General features: G+C 36.7%; 2 protein-coding genes across 2 annotated transcripts in view; both read right to left on the bottom strand.

Annotated features, from left to right (window-relative positions):
* The window catches only part of FAM83B (family with sequence similarity 83 member B), a 62,960-nt gene that overhangs the window by 6,028 nt on the left and 31,295 nt on the right, over positions 1-25,637 (bottom strand). The window contains exons 2-3 of the mRNA XM_032410143.1: positions 3,726-3,890; positions 2,840-2,964 (exon numbers count right to left, since the gene is read on the bottom strand). Of these exons, the coding sequence (XP_032266034.1) occupies positions 2,840-2,964; positions 3,726-3,890 (290 nt within the window). The remainder of the gene's footprint in view (positions 1-2,839; positions 2,965-3,725; positions 3,891-25,637) is intronic.
* Positions 18,183-19,862, bottom strand: LOC116635843 (nucleoside diphosphate kinase 7-like). Its single transcript, XM_032410145.1, is given in 3 exon segments — positions 18,183-19,285; positions 19,504-19,751; positions 19,753-19,862. Coding segments are annotated over 3 exon segments (1,131 nt in total). The 5' UTR covers positions 19,786-19,862; the 3' UTR covers positions 18,183-18,435.

The raw sequence follows: 25,637 nt of genomic DNA on the forward strand, positions 1-25,637 counted from the left end.
TGTGCGTGAAACATAAAATTAACTTACTGCTCCCATTCCCTCCAGACACACTGTCATATTCACACATTGGGAAAGTGGTTATGAATTTACATATTAAAAAGTGGCTCAGAAACTCTGACTTCCCGGTTGGGGGTTTACACAGTGCAATCCAGAGAGTGAAAGCAGTGACAGCACAGGGGTTGCAGCACAGATCTCTGACTGTGACAGTCTTCAAGCCGGATCAAAAATGGCAGCTGGGAGCCAACAACTTCAGTGAAATGTGTCTTTTGAAAGGAACTTTAATAGAGACCATAAGATTAAAAAAAAAAAAAGGCTTATAAAATTCTCCTCTGTCAAATTTGTGGACAATATTTTACTAAGTATGTTCCAGATTTTCATACAATTTCAAAGGTGGGCATCCAATTCACAATTTGATTTGTACACATCAATAAAAAGTATATGTGTTTTATCTCATCAGTGTAAGTATCATGATAGGACAGAACACCTGTTGCATTCTTCTGATAAAACTGTCATCACGATGAGTGAATTGTCACACATTGTATGACTAGATATCAGGCCTCTCTAGAAATGCTTGGAGTTTAGAATATGAAGACATTTTGGGGCGTCTGGGTGGCTCAGTCGGTTAAGCATCTGCCTTCAGCTCAGGTCATGATCCCAGGGTCCTGGGATCGAGCCCCGTATCGGGCTCCCTGCTTGGTGAACCTGCTTCTCCCTCAGCCTCTGCTGCTCCCCCTGCTTGTGCTCTCTCTCTGACAAATAAATAAATAAAATCTTTAAAAAAAAATAGACTATGAAGACATTTTATGGCAAAGAATTTTGAGTTAAAGAAGGTGGCATTTTGATTTGGGCTATGAGGAAGACTATGGCAATACTGGGATATGAAACAAAGGCTGTTTTTAACCAAAAATAAGTCAATTTTTAACCAGTTTCTATGAAGACTGGTTCATAACTGTTCCACCAAATCCTGTTACAATATTGTTAATAGGAAAGGTCCATGATAATGAGGAGAAAAAAAAAAAAAAGACAAGGGCTGACAATCATTTTTTTTTTTAAATAAGTATATCTAAAATTGACATGGAAAATAAGGAAAGTGGAGTTGTTACATAAAGAGTTTTGGTTAATTTTTATCATCTGTGGTCCTAGGCATTCTATAGATTCACTTCCATAAACAGTAACTTAAATTCTGCCTTGGCTTATGATATACATAGAAAGATAAAGAGTTTCTATTGCTGTTGTTTGTTTTTCCCAACATCACTTTAAAGTAGTTTAGCCACAGTCATCTCAACATACAACACCTATTAATGCCTAGTGGTAGCAAACCAAAGTTAAGGTGAAATTATTGTTCAAGGTAATCTTAAAAGTCAAGTTAAAAAATAAAAACAGAAAGCCTTCATTATGATGAGATTAATAAATACCATTCTATAAGTCAAGTGAACGCCTAATTTTAATTAAAATTTCAATTAAAAACCCTGTAAAACCAAGTGGGTCTGAACAAATACATACACGTATAATGAGTCTTTAAGAGGACTCGTTAGTTTCAAGCACTGGTTGTAATTTCGGCTCTTAACAAGTTTTCCTTTAGAACTCTAAAAGGCACTTTTGAAAAACGGTTCCAGAGCCTAGAGGGAAAATTAGCAGATAGTAACAGCTAAAACATGCCTATGGTAATAGCTGACTTCAGGGGCTATGCTGCATTGACTCCTTTGATTCTTACGACGACACAAGGTAGGCTCTAGGATCATCGTTACTTTACAGAGGAGTAAACTGAAGTGCAACCAAGTTGAGTAACTTGCCCATGGCCAATCACTTCAACATGTTTCGTTGTCTCCTTATTGTGGACTTTTTCAGTCCTTAAGAGGCAGATGTTTCCTCTCACACTGTCCTGTTTACCCCCACAGCTCCCCTGGCTCCTTCCCACAGTCGTTAGTAATGAGTCTGTGCTGCCCTGGTGACTTAGCAGTTCGCATGTGCTGGTTGGTATTTTCATCTGCCTGGTGATACGACCTTATTGTGTAGCCCATTTAGGACTGATGGCCGGAATTTATCAGAGAGTATTAGAGAAGCGCTTGAACTCTGGAGCCAGCAGAACTTGGACTGGGCTGCCAGTCCTCGACTGCTTCTGACCTTTAGCTGTGGAGTTTTCAGACAAGTCACTTAGCCTTCTGGAACTTCAGTTTCATCATTATAAATGTAGATGAGAACAAGTGCCCTTACACCCTGTATAAGTGGTAAGGATGGGGGATGATATATGTGGAAGAGCCAAGCTGGAACAGAGTAGGGATTCCAACCGGTGGTCGCCTTGAAAGATGTCAGATAATAGTAACCCGAGTAACCTTGTCTAGTGTCTACAATGGCATTTTTAATAGCCTGACTCTGAAATGCTTTTTTGGGTAGTACTATATATAGTGGCTACATGATGATAACTATCAGATTCTTAATAATACTAAAATAAGAACAATCCATAGGTCAGATTGCTCCAACTGATAAAGCGCTTCTATTTTTATGAGCAACTGATATTATTAAGCCCATACTACGACTGTTTTCGTAAGGAGCAAAACCACTCCTAGCATTACAGAACTGTAGGGAACCTGAAATATTAGTCAACACCCCACTCCCCATTTTGGGGACAGAGAACTTGGAACCCAAGGAAGTTTTATGACTTGTCCGATGTCTTAATGTTCTTTAGAGGCACAACCAGAACTGAAACCCAAGTCTCCAAGCTTCCATGCAAAGGTTCTTTTTTATTTCTAAGAAATAGCTAAATAGATTATATTAAAATTTAAAATTAATAAATTCTATAAATGACTGAAAATGCTGGAGGTAAACACAATGATCTTACCTGTAGGACCCATACATAACTTTCTGGCAGTCAATTAACAAAAATTTCTGTTCCAATTTTCCATGAAATTTTGCTCCTGTTTTGGAAAGATAATCTTGGCCTCTTACTGTCCGCACTCGAATATTCTATAATTACATGTAAATATAAAGTAAAATTATAACTAGAAAAGAGATATTTTGAAAGTGAAATACATGTCAATATAAAATCTTAGTACCAAAAATGTATACTTGAAATAATCTTTTAAAACACGTAACAGCAACAACAAAAAATGGTAAAAGCAAATTTTAAGATGTCACCCAAAAAAGACATACTCAAGAAAAACAGTCACTTTAAATATGTATTTTAACATAACATAAAGAGGAGGCATTATTTCACATTTACACAGAATGGTTTCATAAATCACCTACGATCCTATTGCAAGAGAGCCTTTCAGGTTATAGTAGCATGATTTCACAATAACTACAATTAAAATCCATGCTCCTTTTTAAGAAGTCAAATGCAACTGAAAACACTATGCCTAATGTTTGTGATAAGCAACATCTGCTGAATCAAAGAATCACTCGAGTCAGTGGTTTCAAGGGTATTCATGGAGAAACTGAAGCATTTATTATGACTGAGCAAAGTTAACCCAGAAGCTTAAGCGCCCCATTATCAAGAAAAGCACCTTCTAAAACCATCATGAAGATGTGTGTTTTCAGTCACATTCCAAAAAAGTACAAGGGTACCCTTCTGTGATCAATCATTATACCATCTTAAATATATTTATGCATATATGTATATATTTTTATTTTTGGAGTGCTGTAGCTTAACTTGCCTTAAATTCAACTGAGATAAAAATGGTACACAAAATACTTGAAGAAAAAACAAACAAACAGGGAATTCTTACCCTGAGTCGTTGAACTTGACAGCCCTGTTTTTCAGTCATATTTAGGAAATGATTAAAGTTGGACTCATCAAGCAGAATGTATACAGATATCCCTCGAGTTGATGCCTCCACTATTTCTTTGAAAATGTCCACATCTGTAAATATATCCATCACTAAAGCAATGACCTATTAAAGATAAAAATGTAAAACAATTAATAGATACCCAGTAGGGAAAGGTTTAGAAATTGCTTGCTTTCAATAATAATTGGATAAAATAGAAAATAATCAAATACATAACACTTATAAATGTATACACAATGTGTGTGCAGTTTCCTAAAATAGGAGATGCAAAAGTATACTGAAAATAAACAAGTGACTACATACAGATTTGCAGAACTAAGTAATTTCATACTGGCTTTAAGTCAAAGGGAATCTGAATTTCAGTAGGATGCTGGGCAAAGGACGAACCCAAATCATAGTCACAAGGATGCAAGTAGGGTAGTGGGAGGAGGCGGGTAGACAGAAGGCGGAAACCAGTGTTACAATTTTTTGTGGGAAACATTTCTAGGGAAAACTAGCTGTTAGTAATAAATGTTTTGGGGTACTGGGAAAGAGAAAAAAAATCTTATAGAAATAGAAATATAGCTAGGAAGCAGCCAAAGCTGAGAAAGGATACAGACTTGAAGATCAGAAAATTAAATACATGTGCCTAAAATAAGCTTAGCAGACAAAATAAGCAGAATAAGCAAAAGGCAGAATGATTAAGAAGATAAACACAGAAATTTCCTAAAGAACAGACCCCTAAAATGAAGAGAGTCCAAGTTAACTGTTGGCAACAGAACCATTATTGACTCTGAGAAGCAATGGAGTGAAATAATGCTGAAAGCAGGGTGAAATCATTCAACTGATCACCTACTATGTGCTAGACAAGAACACAAAATCCCTGCCCTTGGTGAAGATCATACTTTAGGTCAGGGAAGAAACCACAAGCAATAAATATAAGAAATAGATAAATTTGGTAATAAGCTCTAAGGTTTTTTTGCATGCATGAGTGGGAGAGGGATAAACAGATTCCTTACTGAGCATGGAGCGTGATGCAGGGCTCAATATCATGACCCTGAGATCATGACCTGAGCTGAAATCAAGAGTTGGATGCTTACCTGACTGAGCCACCCAGGCACCCCTGTAAGATGAGCTTATTGGGGAAAAAATAGAAAAGAATAAGAGGGATCATGAGCCCCCAGAAATTGAGAAGGTAGGGTTTGGGACTTTCTAGGTAGGTCTCTTTGAGAAAGTGTCCTTTGAGCAAAGACATAAAAAGGAATTGAGTTAGTCATCAACATGGATATCTTGAGAAATTGTGTTCCTGGCAGGGGATACCAGCAGTGCAAAGGCCCAACATAACTAGTTTGCCTGGCATATTCAAGAGACAGCAAGTAGACAGTGGAAGTGACATGAAATCACAATGTCTTGAAGGTATTATAAAGCCTTCAGCCTTCTGTCCTGAATAAGACTGTAAGCTATGAGAAGTTTTTCAGTTGAGGGAATAATATGATCTGATTTATGTTTGAAAGGATTGTTTTGGCTACTTTGTTGATTCTAAGGGTGCGAACCAGGGTGGAAACAGGCAGCCAGTTAGAACTACTGGAGCAATTTAAGTGAGGGGTGATGGTGGCTAGGAGAAGGATAGTCCTGGTCCTAGTCACCATCAATGATGAAGACAAATGGCCAAATGCTGGATACCTTTGAGCCAAAAGATTTCTGAATGGATTGAACATAGCATGTGAGAGGAAAAGCAGGAAAAGAGGGTGACTCTAAAATTTTTAGCCTCACCAACCTGAAGGACCAAGTTGTCATCAACTGAGATCGGGAAGAATGCAGCGACACAAAATTTTAGGTAGAAGATTAGAAAGGCTAGTTAAGTTTGAGGGGCCAAGTGGAATGCTAAGTAGAGAAGTCTTGGCCAGAGATATCAATTGGGTGTCAGTTGTGTGGAGATGACAATTAAATCCAAGTCACCAAGGGAGACTGGATAAAGGAAAGATCAAGGACTGTGCCCTGGGACAAGAGAAGCTACCAGCAAAGGACGCTATAGTTTTAGTGGAGTGGTGAGAGCAAAAGCCCTACTGTAAGGGGTTTAAGAGGCAATGGGAAGACAGATACTGGAAATAGCAGGAATAGGCAACTCTTCTTGAGTAAGTTGGCTATAATAAGAAGCACAGAAATGAAGATGTAGCCATGGGGAAAGCTGGATCAAGTGGAGTTTTACTTTTTTGTTGTTTTAGGGTGACAGAAATAATGGCATGTCTGTATGCTAATGGAATGAGTGAAACTGAAAGATGTAGGAGATGGTGGGAGGTGGGTGGGGAAGGAAAGAATTTCTGGAGCAGTGTCTTTGAGTAGGAAATAAAAGAGCAAATCTAATGTAAAATAAAGTAATGAGAGCACAGAGAATAAAGACCAGGAAAAGATCATCTCTAATATCAAGACAGAAGGCCAAGGGTGCAGATGCTGGAGGAAAGGCAGGTGTGGCGGTGGTACTGGGCAAGCTCTCTTGTGAATGCTTCAGTGTTTTCCAGAAACTGGGAAGCAAGGGCTTCAACTGAGAAGACCCTAGATTATGGGAGATGTGTTAGATAGAAGATGACAAAAGGGGGATTAAGCAATCATCTAGGATGGCAGGAAACAGAATGAACTACAGAAATATAGTAAAATTACAGGGCTGTATTAAGGACTCACTAGATCATAAATTTAAAATGAGAACAGTCAATGTGATTGTGAGTTATTCTCCAGCTTTAATGAGCTGCTCCTGCATGGAGCAGGCAGAGAGTTTGACTTAACCACGGATGTAGTTATGGCCATGAGAGTATAATGGAGTGAGAGAAGGAAGCGGAACTGAGGGTGCAGGTAATGTGGAGTGGCTAGAGTGACTGGTCATGGGATTTAAACTAGACAAAGAGAGGAAAGAGTCATGGATGTGGGAGGCAGTGAAATGAGAGTGGAATCAATGAATCTGTGAGGTCTTGATGGGGTTAAAAAGCAAATATTAAGAAATTACTTTTAACTTTTTGACACTATATATAATAATAAAAGTCTTATCCTTTAAATATACATAATAATATACATATTAATAGAATTACAGTTGAAATTATAGGTTGCCTTGTATTTAGTTCACATGATAGTCAATGAAACAAAATTGGGAAAACATGAGGGTTCTACGTACTTACTTTCTACTTTTGGAAACTTTCACAGCACAAAGTTTAAAAAATAAATAAATAAAGGAATACTGGATACTAGCAAGTACCAGAGGGAAGTGACAATCAGATAAGGATAGACAATCAGATAGAGTTAGGTTCTAGAGGATCTGCAGTTACAGGCTATGCTGTTATCAAGGATATGACCAAGAGTCAATGGCTGAGGTATATGTAGGACAAGATCATGGGAGGCAAGGGATTGATCTTAGAAGCATCTCTTCATGGATAGCGGAGATGGGAGTAGCACTGGAAAGAGTGATGGAGACCAAGGAACAAAAACTGTCAAGAAACGAGAGGGGATGGAAGAGACACATGGCAATGATAACCAGGAAAATGTAATGAACATAATTGTGAATATGTTAGAAGATGAAGAAAGTCATGGATGATATGTAAACTTGTTTTTATTTACTCTAATGAGAGGTTGCAAGAAAAAATTGGACCATACCCAAATTATACAAGTCGATGACATTCTTCAAACTACCAATGAAACATACTTCATTAGATTTTTTCTAGGAAGAACAATTTCAATCATTCTAGCAGCTTCACATGACCCTTTTCTTATTTATGAATGGTATGAGGTGCCAGAACAATGAAAAAGATAGTGGTAACAAACTCATGCATGTCTTGTGCATATTCTTTATAAAACTACATATGAGAAAAAACCTTCAAGTCACATCAAAATTATTAATTAATGCATTTACTCTGAAATGACAAGTGGAATGACGATGTAGAACTTTGAGATAAGGAAAAGAAAATGTCTGTATTATAAACTTATTTTACAGAATAACTTCTAAAAATTTAGGTCTAAAGCAGTCTGACACTATTTTTTTTAACTAGAATTTTTTTTAAATAAGAAAACATTATTATACAACATGTATTGTTTAAGAAATTAATCAGCACATCTAAAGAATTTATCTCTTATTTGCTAGAGTCTCATGTAATAAATTAATTAAGACTTTGGAAATAAACAAAACACATTACCAGGATAAATAAAGGTTTCTGTTTGCAAAAAAGTAATTGAAGTCAGTCAGCCAATGGATTATTCTAGCATACTAAATGTAGAACAAATTACAGTCTCTCTTGCATGACAGATAATACAGTGGATCAGGATCCAAGAGACTAGATTATACATCTTTGACAAGCTTATCTGATGTCAACCGAGTCAGGTAGCTTATCAGGACTTCAGGTTTCCTGCATCCTCATGAGGTGGAAAATTATATAAAGTCTACAGAAAATTTCAGCTGTGCCAAGGAAGGCAAAATAAAATTTAGTGCTTTTTTTTTTTCTTATGGGGGTTATATTCCTGGAAAGGAATAGTAATTACTAAGGAGGTATGCCAACCTGATCTGAAAGTATAACAATCCCAAGTAGTTAACTAAATCACACCGTGCTGTGGAAATGACAATGACTATCTATAATGAAAGAAAAATTATATACCTAATTAACATATGGCTTTTCAAAAGGTACATCAATTGATTTTATAAGTCAATAAAGAAACCAGTCACATGAAATGGTACTCATTAAACTATCATGCTATATACTGTTTAAATTCTTATTTTGCTTCTTCATTAATTCCTGTTTTATTCTTGCTTTGTAAATTGAAAAACTAAACAAATAAATGCATTTATCAGCAACATGAGACTTAGAAAATTTTTAGAAAGATATCCTGGGTCATTTTTAAGATTTGACTGAAACCTCACATCTTTTAGTAGTTTCAGAGAACCTGACTCAAGGTCATTGGTTTTCTCTCAGCTTACTCACAGTAGCAAATTCTCCCAAAGTGACCCAGACACTGCAGGTCACACTAAGTTAAAATAATATGAATACTGACAATGAATTTCTCATATAAGGCCATTCAGGAGATTATATAATCAGTTGTTAAGTAATATACTGTAATCGTAATTCAGAGAAAGAAAAAACATGCTCTATATGTGCATGGTTATTAGGGGTGGGTCCACAGCAGAAGGAAAAAGACTAACAGAGCTTCATGGATAAGCCTTAAATAATGAGTAAAGATTACTTTTGGCTATCTAAGCTGGAGGACCAGCATTGCAAAGACAAAGAGACAAAGATCAGAATGAAGATGATAGTAATATTTTTAAAAATGTTTATTGAATTAACCTCAAATTAAACACAAAGGTCATTCCTTATGAATATGGAATAGACTTAGGATTTATACAGGTTATGAAAGATCTTGAAAATCTGACACATGTTTAGATTTGATTTGGAGTGCAATATAAATCCTGAAAAAATAAATATCTGGTCAAAATAGTGTCCTGAGAAAATGAGTCTGATAGTAATATTCATATTGAAAATATCTAAATTCCACTGAGTGATAATGACTAAAGATTATGAAGCCCCATTATTCTCATTGTAATGTTCATATTTATAAATGCACTAAAATACAAAAAAAAAAAAAGTGAGGCAGAAACCAGTGATGAGATGAAAAGAACTGAAAATTGAAGATAGATTTGATAGAAAATGTTTATCACAATGTTAATATTCAATACCTGCATTACCTTAGAAACATGCTTCACAATCTTCAGAATTTTAATTTTGAACCCTATCTTATTTTTCTCATTGTAATCCATTAGGAAAGAAAGCCATTAGCAATATGCTTTTATATGACCTAGATACTTCATGAAATGTAAGTATACCTTGGGTTAATGTTCTGTAGTCACAGAACTGTCATTATCATCCTCAAAATTGAAAAACTGAATATTATACCTTTTATGCTTCAAAATACTAAGCACCATTTGAAAGGGTTCGGACTTCCTTGGTAATTGCCTACATAGATACAGGAAGATTTACTTTTTCCAACAGAAGAAAAGCTAATAAGGAGTTCAAATTTAAAAAAAAATAAATTAATGGAGTTCTATAATAACTATGTTTTTAATAAAATTCAACATAGCTAGAAAACTTTGAATTGAGTAATAGAAATCAAGGGAAATGATCACTTAGGGAATATATATTTTTGAGTCTACAAAATCTGTCAAAAGCAATGAGCTAAGTGGATTTCAGAAAAAAAGAGAGGCTGATGTTATGAATAAATGCTTTTGGCCCTTATCCTTCTGCAGCCTAAGGAAAAGTGTTCATTTTGTATAAAATGTTACATACAATATATTGTGTGCACTATACTATTGTTTAGTATGACAGCTTTACCTTATGAAGGCCTTAATTTTTGCAGACATTTAAGCACCTGTACTAATAGTTGTTACCAATATATCATTTGCTTGGTCTATCACAAGTGACCTTGGGGAAGCCGCTGAAACAATTTGGAGTCTCACTGACCTCTGTTATACATTAAATAAACCAGAGAAGATCTTGCATTTTATCAAGTTCTAAAACTCTATGTTCCAAGAACTGTTGATTTACTCCCGATTACCCAACATCTGGGGGAATGTTTGGGCTCTATTATGGCTGCGACATAAATTTGTTGAACTAGTATGTATGTTTGACAACTCAGAAGAGAAACTGCATAAATTATTTCCTGCATCTTTTACATTGTACTATATGATTGAAGGTACTTATACACCACTGTTATGGACTGAATGTCTGTGTCCTTTCAAACTTTGTTTGTTGAAATCCTAACCCCCAATGTGATGGTGTTTGGAGGTGGAGACTTTGGGAAGTAATTAGGTCATGAGGACAGAGCGCTCATGAATAGGAATAGTGACTTTATAAAGAAAGACCCCAGAGAGCTCTCCTGTACCTTCCACCATGTCAGGAGAGTGAGAAGACAGGTGTCTATAAAGCAGAAAGGGAGTTCCAGCAGACATTGAATCTGCCAGCATCTTGATCTTGGACTCCAGAACTGTGAGAAATAAATGTTTGCTATTTAAGCTACCAAGCTACTCAGTCTGTGATTTTTTTGTTACAGTAGCCCGAACGGACTATGACAACTACAAAAATGGATTATGTTTTTATCTTTATAATTTAATCAAAGCCTTTTATCAGCTCTGTGCAAGTCGGATCTTTGCTTTTTCAAAGACTGATTGATTTTTAAGATTTTATTTATTTGTCAGAGAGAGAGAGCGAGCGAGTACAAGCAAGGGGAGTGGCAGGAAGAGGGAGAAGCAGACTCCCCGCTGAGCAGGGAGCCCGATGTGGGACTCGATCCCAGGACCCTTGGACCATGACCTGAGACAAAGGCAGACACTTAACTGACTGAGCCACCCAGATATCCCATAAATACTTATTTATTTGAGAGAGAGCGAGAGCATGAGTGAGACGGGCAGAGGAAGAGGGAGAATCTGAGGCAGGCTCCGTGCTCAGCGTGGATCCCAACGTGGGGCTGGATCTCATGACCCTGAGATCATGACCTGAGCCAAAACCAAGAGTCAGACACTTAACCGACTGCGCCACCCCGGTGCCCCTCTTTGCTTTTTAAAATAGCTTTTACCCTAATACAGAAAGAAGGAAGGAAGGAAAGGAAGGAAAGAAAGGGAAGGGAAGGAAGGGAGGGAGAGAGGGAGAGAGGAAGAAAAAGGAAGGAAAAGGAAGAAAAAGGAAAGAAGAAAAAGGAAGAAAAAGGAGAAAGGAAGAAAGAAAGAAATGGGAGCAGGCCTAAAAGCCTGAAAGCAACTGCAAGGAAGAGCCATACTCCTTTCACTGATTTCACAGTTCAGTACTTCCCCTAAAGTGACTTTTCCTCAAATCTGGCCAGGCAAGGGTCTTCTAGCATGAGCCCCCGAAGCTGAGGCATCACAGCATCTAGACAGAGGAGTCAGCAGTGGGAAAAAGGAGCTCAGGACTTCCCAGCCTCTGTGATCACAGCACAGTCCACCGGACTGCTGAAGCAGGAGCCCTACCAGGGAAGACGCGGAGAGCCTGAATGCGAGGAGGCAGCACGGAAGCCAATTCCGTTCAACCAGCAACAGTTACCATCCCACTGACTTTGTGCAAAGCCCAACTCAGTGTGTCAAAAGGATGCTCTCTAAAATAAAGATTTGTGCTCTGTCATCATAGCACTAGAAATGCTAGTTTATTCTGCTGCTATGGAAAAATCAGAGTCACATTTTAGTCAAATTCTGGCAACATTTATAAAAAAAAACAGAAGGAGAAAGTTAAATTTATATATTTATTTAAAAGTAATAACAGACTTTACTAGGAAACTATAAAGCATTCACAATTTCTAAAAGACACAGTACATGTTATATAGTAGCCTAATACTTTAAGGTATATAAGTATACAGCAATATAGATATATAGTAGCAGTACCTCCCTAGGACTGAATTAAAATGTAATATTTATATGTGACTTTCTTTTAAAACTTCATTCTTAACTTTTATTTTCAAAATTGTCAAACATGCAGTAAAGCTGAAAGAATATGAGAATGAATATCCATACTGACACCAATATTTAAGGAGTGTTAAAATGCTGTCATGTAAATGTATTAAGAAATTTGGGATCAAAATTCAGAATAAAAATTGAGATAAATTTGATTATGGCTGGAATTTTTACCCAGGGTGTGGAAAAAGGCTTGGGATGGATACATAAGGCACCTGACTAGAACAGAAGATTCACTTGAGACCAACAGCCATTCATTAATAGTAATAAACATTTCTCTACTTAATTTCTTAACAGCTATTAACCTTTCAATTTTGCCCTAAAATTGTATGTGTAATTGGTTATTTTCACTGATGATGTTTAAAAGAAAACATTATGGGGAAAATGAGTTTATTAGAGTAATTATTATTTTAAATCATTAATTTAAACTAAACTATTCAAAATTCTGACCAAAGAGGTAAAACTATGGCAAAGGGTATGTCATTATATTTTTAATTTTTTTTGCTTTTTAATTTTCACCAATCATGAGTATTAGCATGGCATTAAAATGAGAAATAATTTTTTTAAAAATATTTTAAATTTAAGAGGAAGCCACTGGGAAAGAAAGAATTAGGAGTGGAAAATTCTTTAAAAATCATTTTATAGTCTTATAAAAACTGTAATTTTAAGTAAAACCTCTGTTTAGACTAACACATATTTAATTATTCTGAGTAAGTGTGCTGTAATTATTGGGTTAGTTAAAACTTTCTGTAACTCCACAAAACTTGAATATATTTACATTGTTACCTAGCCCCCAAGGATAAGTATACCTGAAATAAATCAGGTGTTTAATTAATTTTTGTTGGGATGCAGTAGCTACACGATGCCTGCTCTCAAGGAGCACACAGTTTTGTTTTTTTTATGAGGTTCATTTGTAGAACTATAGATCAATGTGATACTTGCCATAATAAAATTATGACCAAACTACTGTAAGAGAAAAATTTCTTCTAAGAACTGTATGCCATTAGTACCTGGAGCCTAGCTGAGTGAAGTGTCTCCTTAGATCTTGTTAAATAAGGGAATGAGACTACCTTCTAAGAATTAAATGTCACTGAAGAGTGGATCAAAGCACTGGTACAGAGTCCCTTAGCAGAGAGAGAGAGAGAGGTCTGCACAACATGAGGATAATCAAATGAATCCGCATGAATGACAGTAACATAAATAAAAGTAGATGCTTCAACAGAAGAATATGGCAGTTGGTTAACTGTGGAAACAGAGTCACAGAGACAAATACTGCCCACGTTCATTTAAGTACTGTCCAGAGGGACAAGTGGGTGACCAAAGGCATGAACTTGAGCTTTCTGTAATATTGGCCAAGTAGACTTGGTTTAGTAACAGCATCTGAACCAGACACATTCTAAACCTCATGTAACAAGTCCCTCTTACTCTAATTTTGTGGCCTTCAAGTATACTGGGGCTTACTATCATATTGCCACAGGGAAAGAATGAGACAGCTAGATAACTAAGGTCTGTCAGGACCGTGAGCCCTTACAACGGGCACTGTTAAAATGGCATTCTGATGTCAGACATCAGTGTTCAAAACATAGTCAAAATAGGTTTACTTTAAAGAAATGGATGAGGCTTTTAAGTCTAAGGTCCAGAATTTAGATCTTGTTGAGTTGACGAAAGTTAACTTTTTTTCCTGAGACTCGGGAGGATCTTTTTATTCTAAAACATAATCATCCATGGGCTTGAAATACCTCGTATGTGAATTTCTGCACTATAAAGGGGTGTCTGTCATGAAGAAAGGAGTGAAGGGGACTGCAGTCAGAAAGAGAAAGAGAAGAAAGAGTGGAAATCCAGGTGTGTTAGGAACATTGCAGAATAGTGCCTGAGGAGGAGGAAGGGTTTGGGTAATAGGAGCTGAATCGTAAGGGAGGCTCAGAGGCAGGGAAGCACTACAGTGGGAACAGCTCGTGATCCAATTTTGCTGAGACATGGAAATCTGCTGAGGAGGAGCTAACCATAAGGTTAGAAAGACTAGAATGGTCAATTTGGCCCAGATTGGAGGGGGCAGTCCTTGAATGCCAGTCTAATCAGATGCCATAAGGCACAATGGGGAAACATTTAAAAGCTTTATAGTCAAAGAATGATGTAATCAAAACAATACTTGAGAAGATTAATATGTTGGTATATATGGGATGAGTTAGAAATTGGAACATTTATCAGCAGTAGAGGGGTTAGGGGGTTTCAATCCTAATGCAGCATAAATGTATAGGATCCCAATGTGGATAGTGGTAGCAGAAATAAAAAGAAGGGGTGGAGGTAAATTTGTAAAGGGTGTTTTGACAACATTCAATGGCTAAGTGCTTGAGGAACACAACACAGAGCAGCTAGTCTGGGATCATTAGGGATAAGAGACCCAAATTAAATGGATAATTATAGCACCATTATAAAAAAACTTAAAATTCAAAAGTAGTATTTCACTTTTTTTGTATGTAGGAAAGCCAAAACTGTGATAAACAATGTGCTAAAAAAGTTGTATTCTTTGATTTTTCTATTTACCTATCCATCTATTTATCCATCCAATCATCTATCCATCCATCCACCCACCCATCCATGCAGTCATCTTCTTCTCCTTTTTTTAACCACTGCTTAGGCATTTTTAGGCATATGGGAAAAGTTGGGTGGACACCAAAAGAATAAAATGGGAAAGAGGTAATTAGGTTGATGGCATAAGATCTCAGTGGTGTTAGAATGGGATGGGGTGAGCACAGGAAGAAGAGTTTGTCTTCGAATTAGGTTACACAAAAGTGCTAAGACCACAGGGAAGAAGAGAACCAGTGGTAACTGAAAGAAATACCATACATTTCATGGTTAGAGTTAAAGTGTTCCCCTGGGTGTGTGGTAAGAGCCCAGATTATGGGCTTGCATGGGAATGAAAAAGATCTGCTCTCACAAATACAGTAAAAAGTCAGGGGGAAATCAAGAGAGTTTATGGTGTAAAGTGAGAGACCAATTGGGATTAAAAAAATGTGAACTTGTTGATTTTTAAGCAAGTTTTTGAGAAATTTTCCAGCAATGTTCTATAGCTATCAAAGACATTTTTGTAACAAATAGGGAAATTTTAATACTGACTGGATATTTAATATTAATGATTTTTTTTTTAGGTTTGTAATGTATGTTTTTTTAAAAGCCCTTATTTTTTAGAGAATGAAATTGAAACAATTACCAATGAAATGAAATGATCTAATATATGTAGTTTTCTTTAATTTAATTCAGCACCAAAGGGGAATATGGAGGAAACAAAATTGACCACAAGTTGGTCATTACTGAAATGAGTGGTGGGTGCATGAGGTTTCATTATATTATTTTCTCTTTTATGTATGTTTGAAAACTTCCCTAACAAGATTAAGTAATCAAGAAACTAGAGTTTGACTCATCTTATTACTTAACTTTTCTTTTCCTATTTTTATCTTTTTAACTCATGTCAAATTTTCCATTTATTTTTGTACTCATTCTTCCTAAGTCACTTTTTGAGGTTTCCTTTTCTTCTACAAATGTCTGTCTTTACATATCTATTTGAATCTGAGATCAGCCACTTTCTAACTAGGTGAAATCAAGCGAGGAAAATGAATCTCTTTAAGCCTCAAATTTCTCATCTATAAAATCAAGTAAATAACTCCTATCCTGCAGGATTGTTAGAGAAATTAAGATGACATGTATCAAGTTGCTGGTAAGTGGCCCGTGAGAAAGAATAATAAGCATTATAAGCACATGGCAAAGGATCATTAAATAGTTGCTATTACTAAAAAACAAATGTTGGTGATAATATAGCTTAAAGAATAGACATTTTTGGGCACCTGGGTGGCTCAGTTGGTTAAGCGACTGCCTTCGGCTCAGGTCATGATCCTGGAGAACCGGGATCGAGTTCCGCATCAGGCTCCCTGCTCGTCAGGGAGTCTGCTTCTCCCTCTGACCCTCCCCCCTCTCATGCTCTCTCTCTCATTCTCTCTCTCTCAAATAAATAAATAAAATCTTTAAACAAAATTAAAAAAAGAAAGAATAGACATTTTTATTATACTGAGCAGAACTTTATAGTCCCTAATTTAAAGAGAAGGTGAGTGAAGTGTTTCACATTTCTCACTTCATTATCCTCTTCATTTATAATGTTGTCTGAAAGAAATATTCCTGAATCTTTAGAAGAACAACTACCACAAAACAGAACAAAACTTTCTATTCCTGCTTTAAGAGGCTGTAGTCTTTACTTGGGAAACAATTGTTCCACTTTAATGCCAACCATAAATAATTAATTAACATGACATAAAAAAATAACAAACACACTGCATGGCAAAAATACCACAAATCCTATTTATTCTAGTAATTTCTATTGGAATAAGGAACTTCAATATCAAGGAGTTAAAGTCTTGAAATAATTGCAGCGGCTTTTGTATTGAATTCAACACATTGCCATGCCTTTACCTTATAGTCAAATCATATGTACTTCATCCCCTGCTCATTTAACTCCAATACTCCTCTTTTCTCTCTTGGGTAATTCTCACACTACTAACTTCTGTGAGTTGTGTATTATTTTTCACTTTGGTGCTTGAAAGTTGCAAGACAGCATTCCTTTGGTATAGGGAGCAGTGTTTCTAAAAGCTAGGAGATACGGATAATAATTTTCAGGAGACCATCAAGCTAAATTGAAAAACTTTAGCCGCATTAGACTACTTCCTGAATAATCCCTCTCCCACGCACTTCAGGTTTCTTAAGCATTTTGAACACCTAATGGCAGTCATTCTATACAGATAAACGATATACACACACAAAACAGTAAATGTTTTTCAGTGGGGCTCTAATAAGAAGACACAGATTTTGTATTTTATTAGCAGCTATTTTATTTTCAAGTTTTCAATATTATTATTCAAATCCCATTGTGAAAATCTTCATTTTCTCTGCTGAGAAAATGATAAAGTATAATTTATTTGTTTTCCTAAAGTAGGTTCATAGCAAGGGACGGGTCAGATGTCTACATAAAGTCTGTTTCTGTTTATTACATATTTTGCATCTGAAAGTTGAGGTTTTATCAAAATGAGACTGTTATCAAGAGCTGAAATAATCACATTTATTCCAACCATTGCCATTACATTAAACCCAATTGTTTCATCTATAAAATTAAGAAAGTTCCATGTCCTCATATATCACCCTTGACTGATAATTCTCCATAAATACATTTGAAAAATAAAATGTGTCCCATATAATACATCCTCAAGCATCTAATCAAGCTATAAATATAGGCAAAATGGAAGTTAATGATTAAAGAGGAGCAGAATGAGATGAGGACAAGAAGAAGAAAAACTATACACAAATTCTCTTGGAATAATACATTAAATTTGTACTTCCCTTCTAACAAAATTTGGGCAAGTAAAATATTTTTTAAAAAAATGAAATATGCCTATAATTTAGGTTTCTTGAGACTTCATTTTTGGAAATAGATCAAATGGCAAAATAAACTCATACCAGATAGGCATTAAAACATTCAGATAATCACAGCAGAAGAAAAAATTATCCAAATGATTAAAATGTGGAGCAACTCAGTAAGAAATCCAACCATAAGCTTTTATTATTGAGTTAATCATATGCAGCAGTAAGCCTGCCAACTGATAAGGGGTCCAAAGTAATTTGTCCTCTGAGAGGAGTGTAGAAGAGGGTTATGCAAAATGCTCTTGGGAATTTAAATAACTGATAGAATGTAGCATTTTAAATAACATATTCAGTTTTTTTTTTTTTTTTTTAAAGATTTTATTTATTTATTTGACAGAGAGAGACACAGTGAGAGAGGGAACACAAGCAGGGGGAGTGGGAGAGGGAGAAGCAGGCTTCCCGCCGAGCAGGGAGCCCAATGCGGGGCTTGATCCCAGAACCCTGGGATCAAACATATTTAGTTTTTTTTTTTTTTTGAAAATAAATCTTTATTTTGGACTTTATAAAAAGCAAGGCAGTACCCCATAGACTGGTGTTAAATGTTGTCTACAGTGCAAAATCCATGTTCTAACATGTATAATAATTGCCAGGAGTACGGTGCTCTTGTTGATCTTGTATTCAGTCAGGTTAAAACAATGGACAATAAAAGAATGAACACATTCCTCATGTGCGTGATTCACTCTTGTCTAAATGCTCCAGCCTGTGACTTCTTTGCTTTCTCTGCTGCTAGTTATCCAAGATCTTGAAGAAATACTGAACCTCTAATAGGCCATCCTCTGGTAGATCAGTACAATGAACAGCATTCTGGATCTTAGTTTTACCAAAGGCTGCTCTGAGGGTTCCAGGGCGTAAATGCCGGGCAATTTCAGGATCAGCAGGTCCACAGAATTCTCGAAATGTCTTTGTAGGATTACTTTGTTGAATCTCCATTGCTACGCAAGGGCCAGAATACATTTCTGTCACCATCTCATTATACTCAGACACTACTCCTTTATAAACTCCATAAAACTCTTCAACATTAACTCGATCCATGTTGAACATCTGCATAGCTGAGATTTCAAAACCTGCATCCCGGATAGCCATGAGGATCTTTCCCAGCGGTCCTTCACTGATGGCATGGGGCTTAATAATGCAACAGGTACAATTCGTAAATTTAGCAGTGTTTGCTGGTCCACAAACTCCACTTGAAGGAAAAAATAACTCCATTTCTCTGGCAGCAGAAGCAAAAGAATTGGGGCCATGAGCTGCGTTTCTTATGCCATCGGTTCCGAAGAGGGCTCTCAGGCTTCCAGCAGCATCCGTACGAGCCATCCCGGAGTTTGCGGGTCCAAGCAATCTTTTCCACTCACATAAGGCATCATCTCTTAAAATCTCCATGGCAATAGTAGGACCACTTGTAATAAACTGGATCAGCTCATTTAAAAAGGGCCTTGACTGATGGTCTATATGAAAATCCATTGCTTCTTTCCTTGAAAGCATCATCATTTTGAGTTTGGTTATAGTAAATCCGGCTTTGTTTATCATTTCAATTATTTCTCCAGCTTTTGATATTGCATCTGGTTTAATCAGAGCCAATGTTTTTTCTTTTCTTTTTTTTTTTTTTTAAAGATTTTATTTATTTATTTGAGAGAGAGAATGAGATAGAGAGAGAGCATGAGAGGGAGGAGGGTCAGAGGGAGAAGCAGACTTCCTGCCGAGCAGGGAGCCTGATGCGGGACTCGATCCCGGGACTCCAGGATCATGACCTGAGCCGAAGGCAGTCGCTTAACCAACTGGGCCACCCAGGCGCCCCATGTTTTTTCTTTTCTACTGCCCAGTTGGCGAGCTGTATATTGATCCCCATAGTCAACTAGCACCAGTTGTCGAGAAAAGACATTTACTTTGTTGCCTATAAATAAATCTTCCAAGTGAAGATCCTCATATTTGGTTCACTTTAAAAAGGTGCGGTGATTTTTTACATCATGCATTTCAACAGATCCATCCCCTGGGTAAAATAAAAGTTCATAACGTCGAAAAAGTGAAGCATTCGGATCATACCACTCTTGCAATGAAAACGAATCTTTCACCATGATTCATAGTCTCAGGATCTCGGCGCAGGGAAATAGGTACCTTTGCCACAGGAAGACACCACCTCTACAACGACGCCCAGTTACTCCAGCCAAACATATTTAGTTTTAAGTTAAATTATAATTCATGAGCATCTAGAAAAGATTCCCAACCCTACCTCATATATCCAGTTAAAAGATCACCTCACTATTTTTTTAGACTTAATGTTAGATCTGCCCTTTTTTACATTGAACTCAAACTTTCTAAGTAAAATTTAGGGGCATTTCTTTCAATTCTAGCATCTGGGTCAGAAAGTAAACAAACCAGCAGTTAGCAACATTGTTATAATATCAAAAAAAGTTATAAAATATTTGTCTATTATATAAATACACAGTTTGTCTAATTCTCTCCATCCCCAGAGTAAATATTAAACAAACAAACCCAGACCAAGTAAAGAAACACAGCAATATCTTCACAGTTATGCCAGGGACAATGCCATCTCCCTTTCATACTGGAGTATGCACTTTTTTTTTTTTTTTTTTACAAAACTGAGATTATATTATTTATGTAATGCCACACATTGGTCATTACAGAATATTCTATTATACAAACTGTCATAACATCACATGTTCAAAAAACATAGTTCTCCAAAGCAGTGTGAAGAATGCAGTCTGGACAGAGAAAGACCAGTTAGAATTCTGCTGCAAAAGTCCAGAACCCTAATTGGAAAAGGGGATTCTATCTTTCAGAGTTCTGGCAGGAAAACAAATTTCCTGCAGGGTTTTAATGTTGACAAATTTATGAAAAGACTATTTACAGAAATGTGGGCACAGTTAAGGGTACCGAGAAGGGAGATGAAAGCCTGGAACTTAAGCAGGGAGTGTGCCAGGGAAAAAACAAAAAGTAAATGAACTTTTCTCTGTTCGGTCTTCACTCTCCTGTTGGTGCCTCCCACTGGGCACCCCTTACCCCCCAAGAGGAAAGCAGGCAGGAAGGACCCAGGTGATGCGGCCTACTGCAGCGCCCTCCGAAAACCAAAGGGCAGAGAAAGGTGGAAAAGATCTGACAAGCGTGCGGCAAGAGGATAAAACGCTCACAGATGTAGAACACAAGCCAGATTTCAGAGATATTTAGGATGGAGGTGACAAAAACAACATATGACAGTCAACTGGATGGCAAAGTACATGAGGAGAGTGTACTTCTGGAAAACATCCAGATTTCTAGATTGTGTGACTTGATAAGTTGGTATCGTCGATGACAGACATAGGCAGATGGGAGGTCGGAAAGAATGAACTTGGCTTTGGGTCTGTTGAGTTTCAGCCATCTATGACACAGTAGGTGGAAACCCATATAGTCTGCTGGTCTTCGGGGCTGAGATTCAGGAGAAAGCTTCTGGCTTCCAATTTCACATATTCTGTTCTATACTTCAGAATATTCGAAAATAATTTATGGAATCAAATGTGAATTTTTTATAATGGAATTCACCAATCTAACTTTTCTTCTTAGTTTCATACATCACCGCATATTCCATGCATCCCACTCTGATGGCCATGTTCTTTCACCATCTTTCATATTGTACTACTTGTGCAGTTCCTTTTGTTTAAAATCCCCATCCTTCCCTTTCTCTAGGAAAATCCAACTTACCTTTCAGGCCCTAGCCTACCTGCAGGCCCCTTTCACAAAGCCTTTGCCAATTCCCTGAGCCTAAATTAACTGCATCCTAATTTATTTTCCATCTGTAGTTTATTTATACTTTTAGCATTTATTTCACTCAGCTCTGCTGCTTACTTAGTCAAGGAAGAAATAAACTACCAGATGGTGGGAGGTATACCAGTCACTGTTGTGTCCCCATCAATTTACCAATAAAACTCAATAATATTACTGTTATTTCTCCAAAGCATCAAGTGTAGTTATTTTCAAATAGTAAACAACCAAATATTTTAAATGAATATTTACATTTCTTCTTTTGAACTCAAGATTCTTGTGATTTTCTAAATAAAGCACTGTCTTGGAAACTTCTCAAGGTGCTTTTCATTTAAAACTGACTGAGTACTCATAAATAAATAAATAAATAAATAAATAAATAAATAATAAATAAATAAATAAAATATAAATAAATAAATAAAATATAAAACTGAGCTCCAGGAAGGAAGTAGAAGGGAGCACATGGACTGCTGTTACTACCATGTTTACAGTCTTGCGTTTGTAGGCAATATTTTATGTATGTGCACCTCTCTGAGAAAACTAGAAGATTTCCAAAAGGTTATCTGTCCGCTATTCAAATAAAGTATGTCCTGAAATATACTGTAATTGCCACAGATAATAAATGTTAAAAATGTGGGTCGTAGTAAATTGGGAATACAAACATTTGCACTGTGGAAGGTATTAATAAGAATCATATTTCTCAAAACAGTTCTATGAGTTGGGCTGGACAAGTCGTATCACAGACCAATGACATCTGTGACAAAAAGCGAACGATCACAGAAACTAAGATATTTATTTAATATCACACAGTAAGCGGTGAAGTTATAACTAGAACTAATTTTCTTCTAGTTCAGCACTCTAATATGATGCCATATGACCCCTTGTCTGAATCAGTGGAAAATGTGTTTACTTGAGGGGGTTCCAGAACATGGTGGCCATCTCCTTTGGTAGAATCCAATTTGAGGGGCGCCTGGGTGGCTCAGTCGTTTAGCGTCTGCCTTCGGCTCGGGTCATGATCCCAGGGTCCTGGGATCGAGCCCTGCATCGGGCTCCCTGCTCCACGGGAAGCCTGCTTCTCCCTCTCCCACTCCCCCTGCTTGTGTTCCCTCTCTCGCTGTGTCTCTCTCTGTCAAATAAATAAATAAAATCTTAAAAAAAAAAAAAAAAAGAATCCAACTTGATCCCAGATGTATGGTTAATGCTTCACTGATAATAAGAGGCAAAGAATAGTGTGATGCAGAGTTGCATTCTTGAAACAAAAATGTATGCTACGTTCTGAATGTTGTCTAAAAAATTCTGACAATCCCCACGTTATTATCATTGGATTAAACTAGTATTGAATTCTACTTTCTCTCGATAGTCTATGTAGAGCCATATCTAAAGCCATTACGGGCAGAACCTTAGTCTGAAGGGTCTATTCCAAATGTATATAAAATCATTATGGGCGCTTTCCAATATATGCATAAGTTATATGAGATATGAAAATCATAGCTGGATTTTTTTCTTAAAAAGTATAGCTGAAAAGTGGTTGTTTGAAAAATCTATCTCATTAATTTAAAAATTAAAAATCAAGTAATCAAAATGAATCGTATGTTCATCCATGCTAAAATTCACAGAATATTTACATAAGACAGGTTTCAGACTGTTTAAAGGAGCTCTTCTCTTCGGTGGTAGAGCTGTACCTTAGAAATATTTCTCAGAATGGAAGAATTGTACCTATTAAAGGAGTCAAAGCTACAAAAGTATAAACAGAATGGCTCAAGAGAGAAACTGCTTAGTTTCTAATAAAGAAATGAAGGGGAAAAAAGTGGAATGAGATAATAAGGAATTTGAGAGTGAATGAAATCACTGACTACAACTTCTATTAGTGGAATATCTTTTCTCAGCATCTTTGCTAGCATTTGCTAGGCACTTTTTTTTCCCCCATGAAATCCCAAGAAGGTAATGCTCTCCACTGGGTCAACAAATGAGGTAGCAACAGCTGCCTTTTATTGCACAAATATCAAGTCCACTTACTTTTTTTTTCTTCCTCTAAATTTTGGTAAGGGAGAGCCTTAAATAAGTAGTGGTAATTTTTTTTAACCCCTTGAGTGGATTTTCTTTCATAATGAGTTCTATATCACATCTGTTTAATGCCATTTCTTTGATAAAAATCATATGGTGACTCAAGCTAAATGTGTTACAACATTTATATTTGGTCCCTTTCCAAGCCATAATAAAAAACATGTTAGCTTTAGAAATTGAGATTCCTTCAATTTTTAATACATTCTCTGAAATTTGGTCAACACTACAGTGTTTAACTGGAATCCTGCACAGAATAGAAGAAATTCATTCATTTATCAAAGGCATAAATTAGGTCAATTCTGACCTCTGAAATTCTTTCAAACTCTGAGATTCTATGCTCCTTTTAAAAAAAAACAAAAACTAAAACAAACACAAACAAACTTCACAAAACACATCCCCTATGAAAATGTTACCAAGATTTCTATTTCCTTGGTCTCATGCCATCAGGAGGCTCTTTATGCTACAAGCTAACGAGATGTTAGGTACAGAAGTTGAAAGTAAAGATCTAATGAGAGCAAAGAGAGTAAGGAACTGAAGAGACACAGCACTCCCTTTATGAGAATGGCGACCAGTACTCAAAAGTGTTAGCCGCACAAACATTTTACTTTTATATCTTAGCAACATTTTAACAATGCTTTGGAATTTGATGGTTTTCCACTATAACATTTCTAAACAATTGAGATCAGTAAATACAATTACACTAAGAAAAATAACACATTCTTAAATACTATTTGGTTGAATAAAATAATGATAGGAACAATCTTTAGTTTAATTAAAAATATGGTAAGACTTATCTTGATAATGGCTGTACACTACAGAAACAACAACAACAAAAGAGGCTGGAATATGTTTCTTTCTTTTCTTTTTCTTTCTTTCTTTTTTTTTTTTTTTTTTTTTTTTCTTTACAGTTAACCAGCATTCAAGAAAGGGCACAGGGTAAAAATGGATACAAAGCACATATTAAAAAGTAGGCTTTCTCCATATAACTGTAATGAGGTTTATATTTGATGGTACTGTTTACTCTAAATACGTTGCAGTAATAACATAAAATGGAAATGGGCACTTCATAAAACGGAATGAATTTTAATATAATCAAGAAAGGATGTCTAACCAAAAGGGTTCATGAATACATATTGGATGAAAGAGACTGCATCATACCTGCTGTACCTGTGGATGGATATTTCACCATGTCATTTAGTCATAGTATTTTACCAGGACTTAAAGATAATTCTTGGCAACATTATATCAAATCTCCACATTTTTCAAAATCACCTAAGCAACTGTAGGAATAGTCAATAACTTGTTTTGCTTTGACAATGTAGTCTATAGTATAGACTTAGATTGAGTTCTGAGTCTAGGAAAATAAGGATGTTTTAAACATTTCAATTTAGATGATCAGATAAAATAGATTAAGTAGCAGCTCCATTCAGTCCATGCGATACCTATATGGAATCACTGTCACAGGTTCTGTTGCTTTTATCAGTTCTTAATAGCATAAATGACCCAGTTTATTTCTAAACTGAGCCAGACATTCTGTAAGTTGTGGCCCTTTGAAAGTGCCACTTAAATGGAGTCTAGGTTCTCTGCAGTGATGGAACAGGGTGGGCAGCTGAAGCAAGATCAGACTCCACGTTTAGTCCCATCAGCATACTCACACACACTGATGCCTTTACATTGGAGCCATGGGGGGACCCGTTTCCTGAGGAGTGGACTCCTGGCCATGTGGTCAGTATGAGAGCAGCTCCGACAGGCACGGCTGGAGCCCACAGTGACCCCCAACCGCTCCAATGCCCGACACTGTCTCTGCAGCAGTTCCGCTTCCCCTCTGTCCTTTCCTCACGCTCTTCCTCTTACCTTGAGTGGAAGCAGAGAAGACTTTACACTGAGTAAGCGGCATGACTTTAGCCAGCAGCTCCTCCTCATCTCTGCCCACTCTATTCTTGCTTCCACATGGCTCCTGCCTCTGGGATTCCTCCCCAGGCCTTGCCAGAACATCCTTCCCTTTCCTTACAGGTAATCAATTCTCCCTCCCATCCCTTCCCCTCTCCTCTTAGCCCTTTCTCCTCTCTCATTTTGTTTCTCTGTCCCTCTGGATATATATTTTTTCTTTGCTT

This window comes from Phoca vitulina, unplaced genomic scaffold, assembly GCF_004348235.1.
Source record: "Phoca vitulina isolate PV1807 unplaced genomic scaffold, GSC_HSeal_1.0 scaffold11, whole genome shotgun sequence".
NCBI classification, from domain to species: Eukaryota; Metazoa; Chordata; class Mammalia; order Carnivora; family Phocidae; genus Phoca; species Phoca vitulina.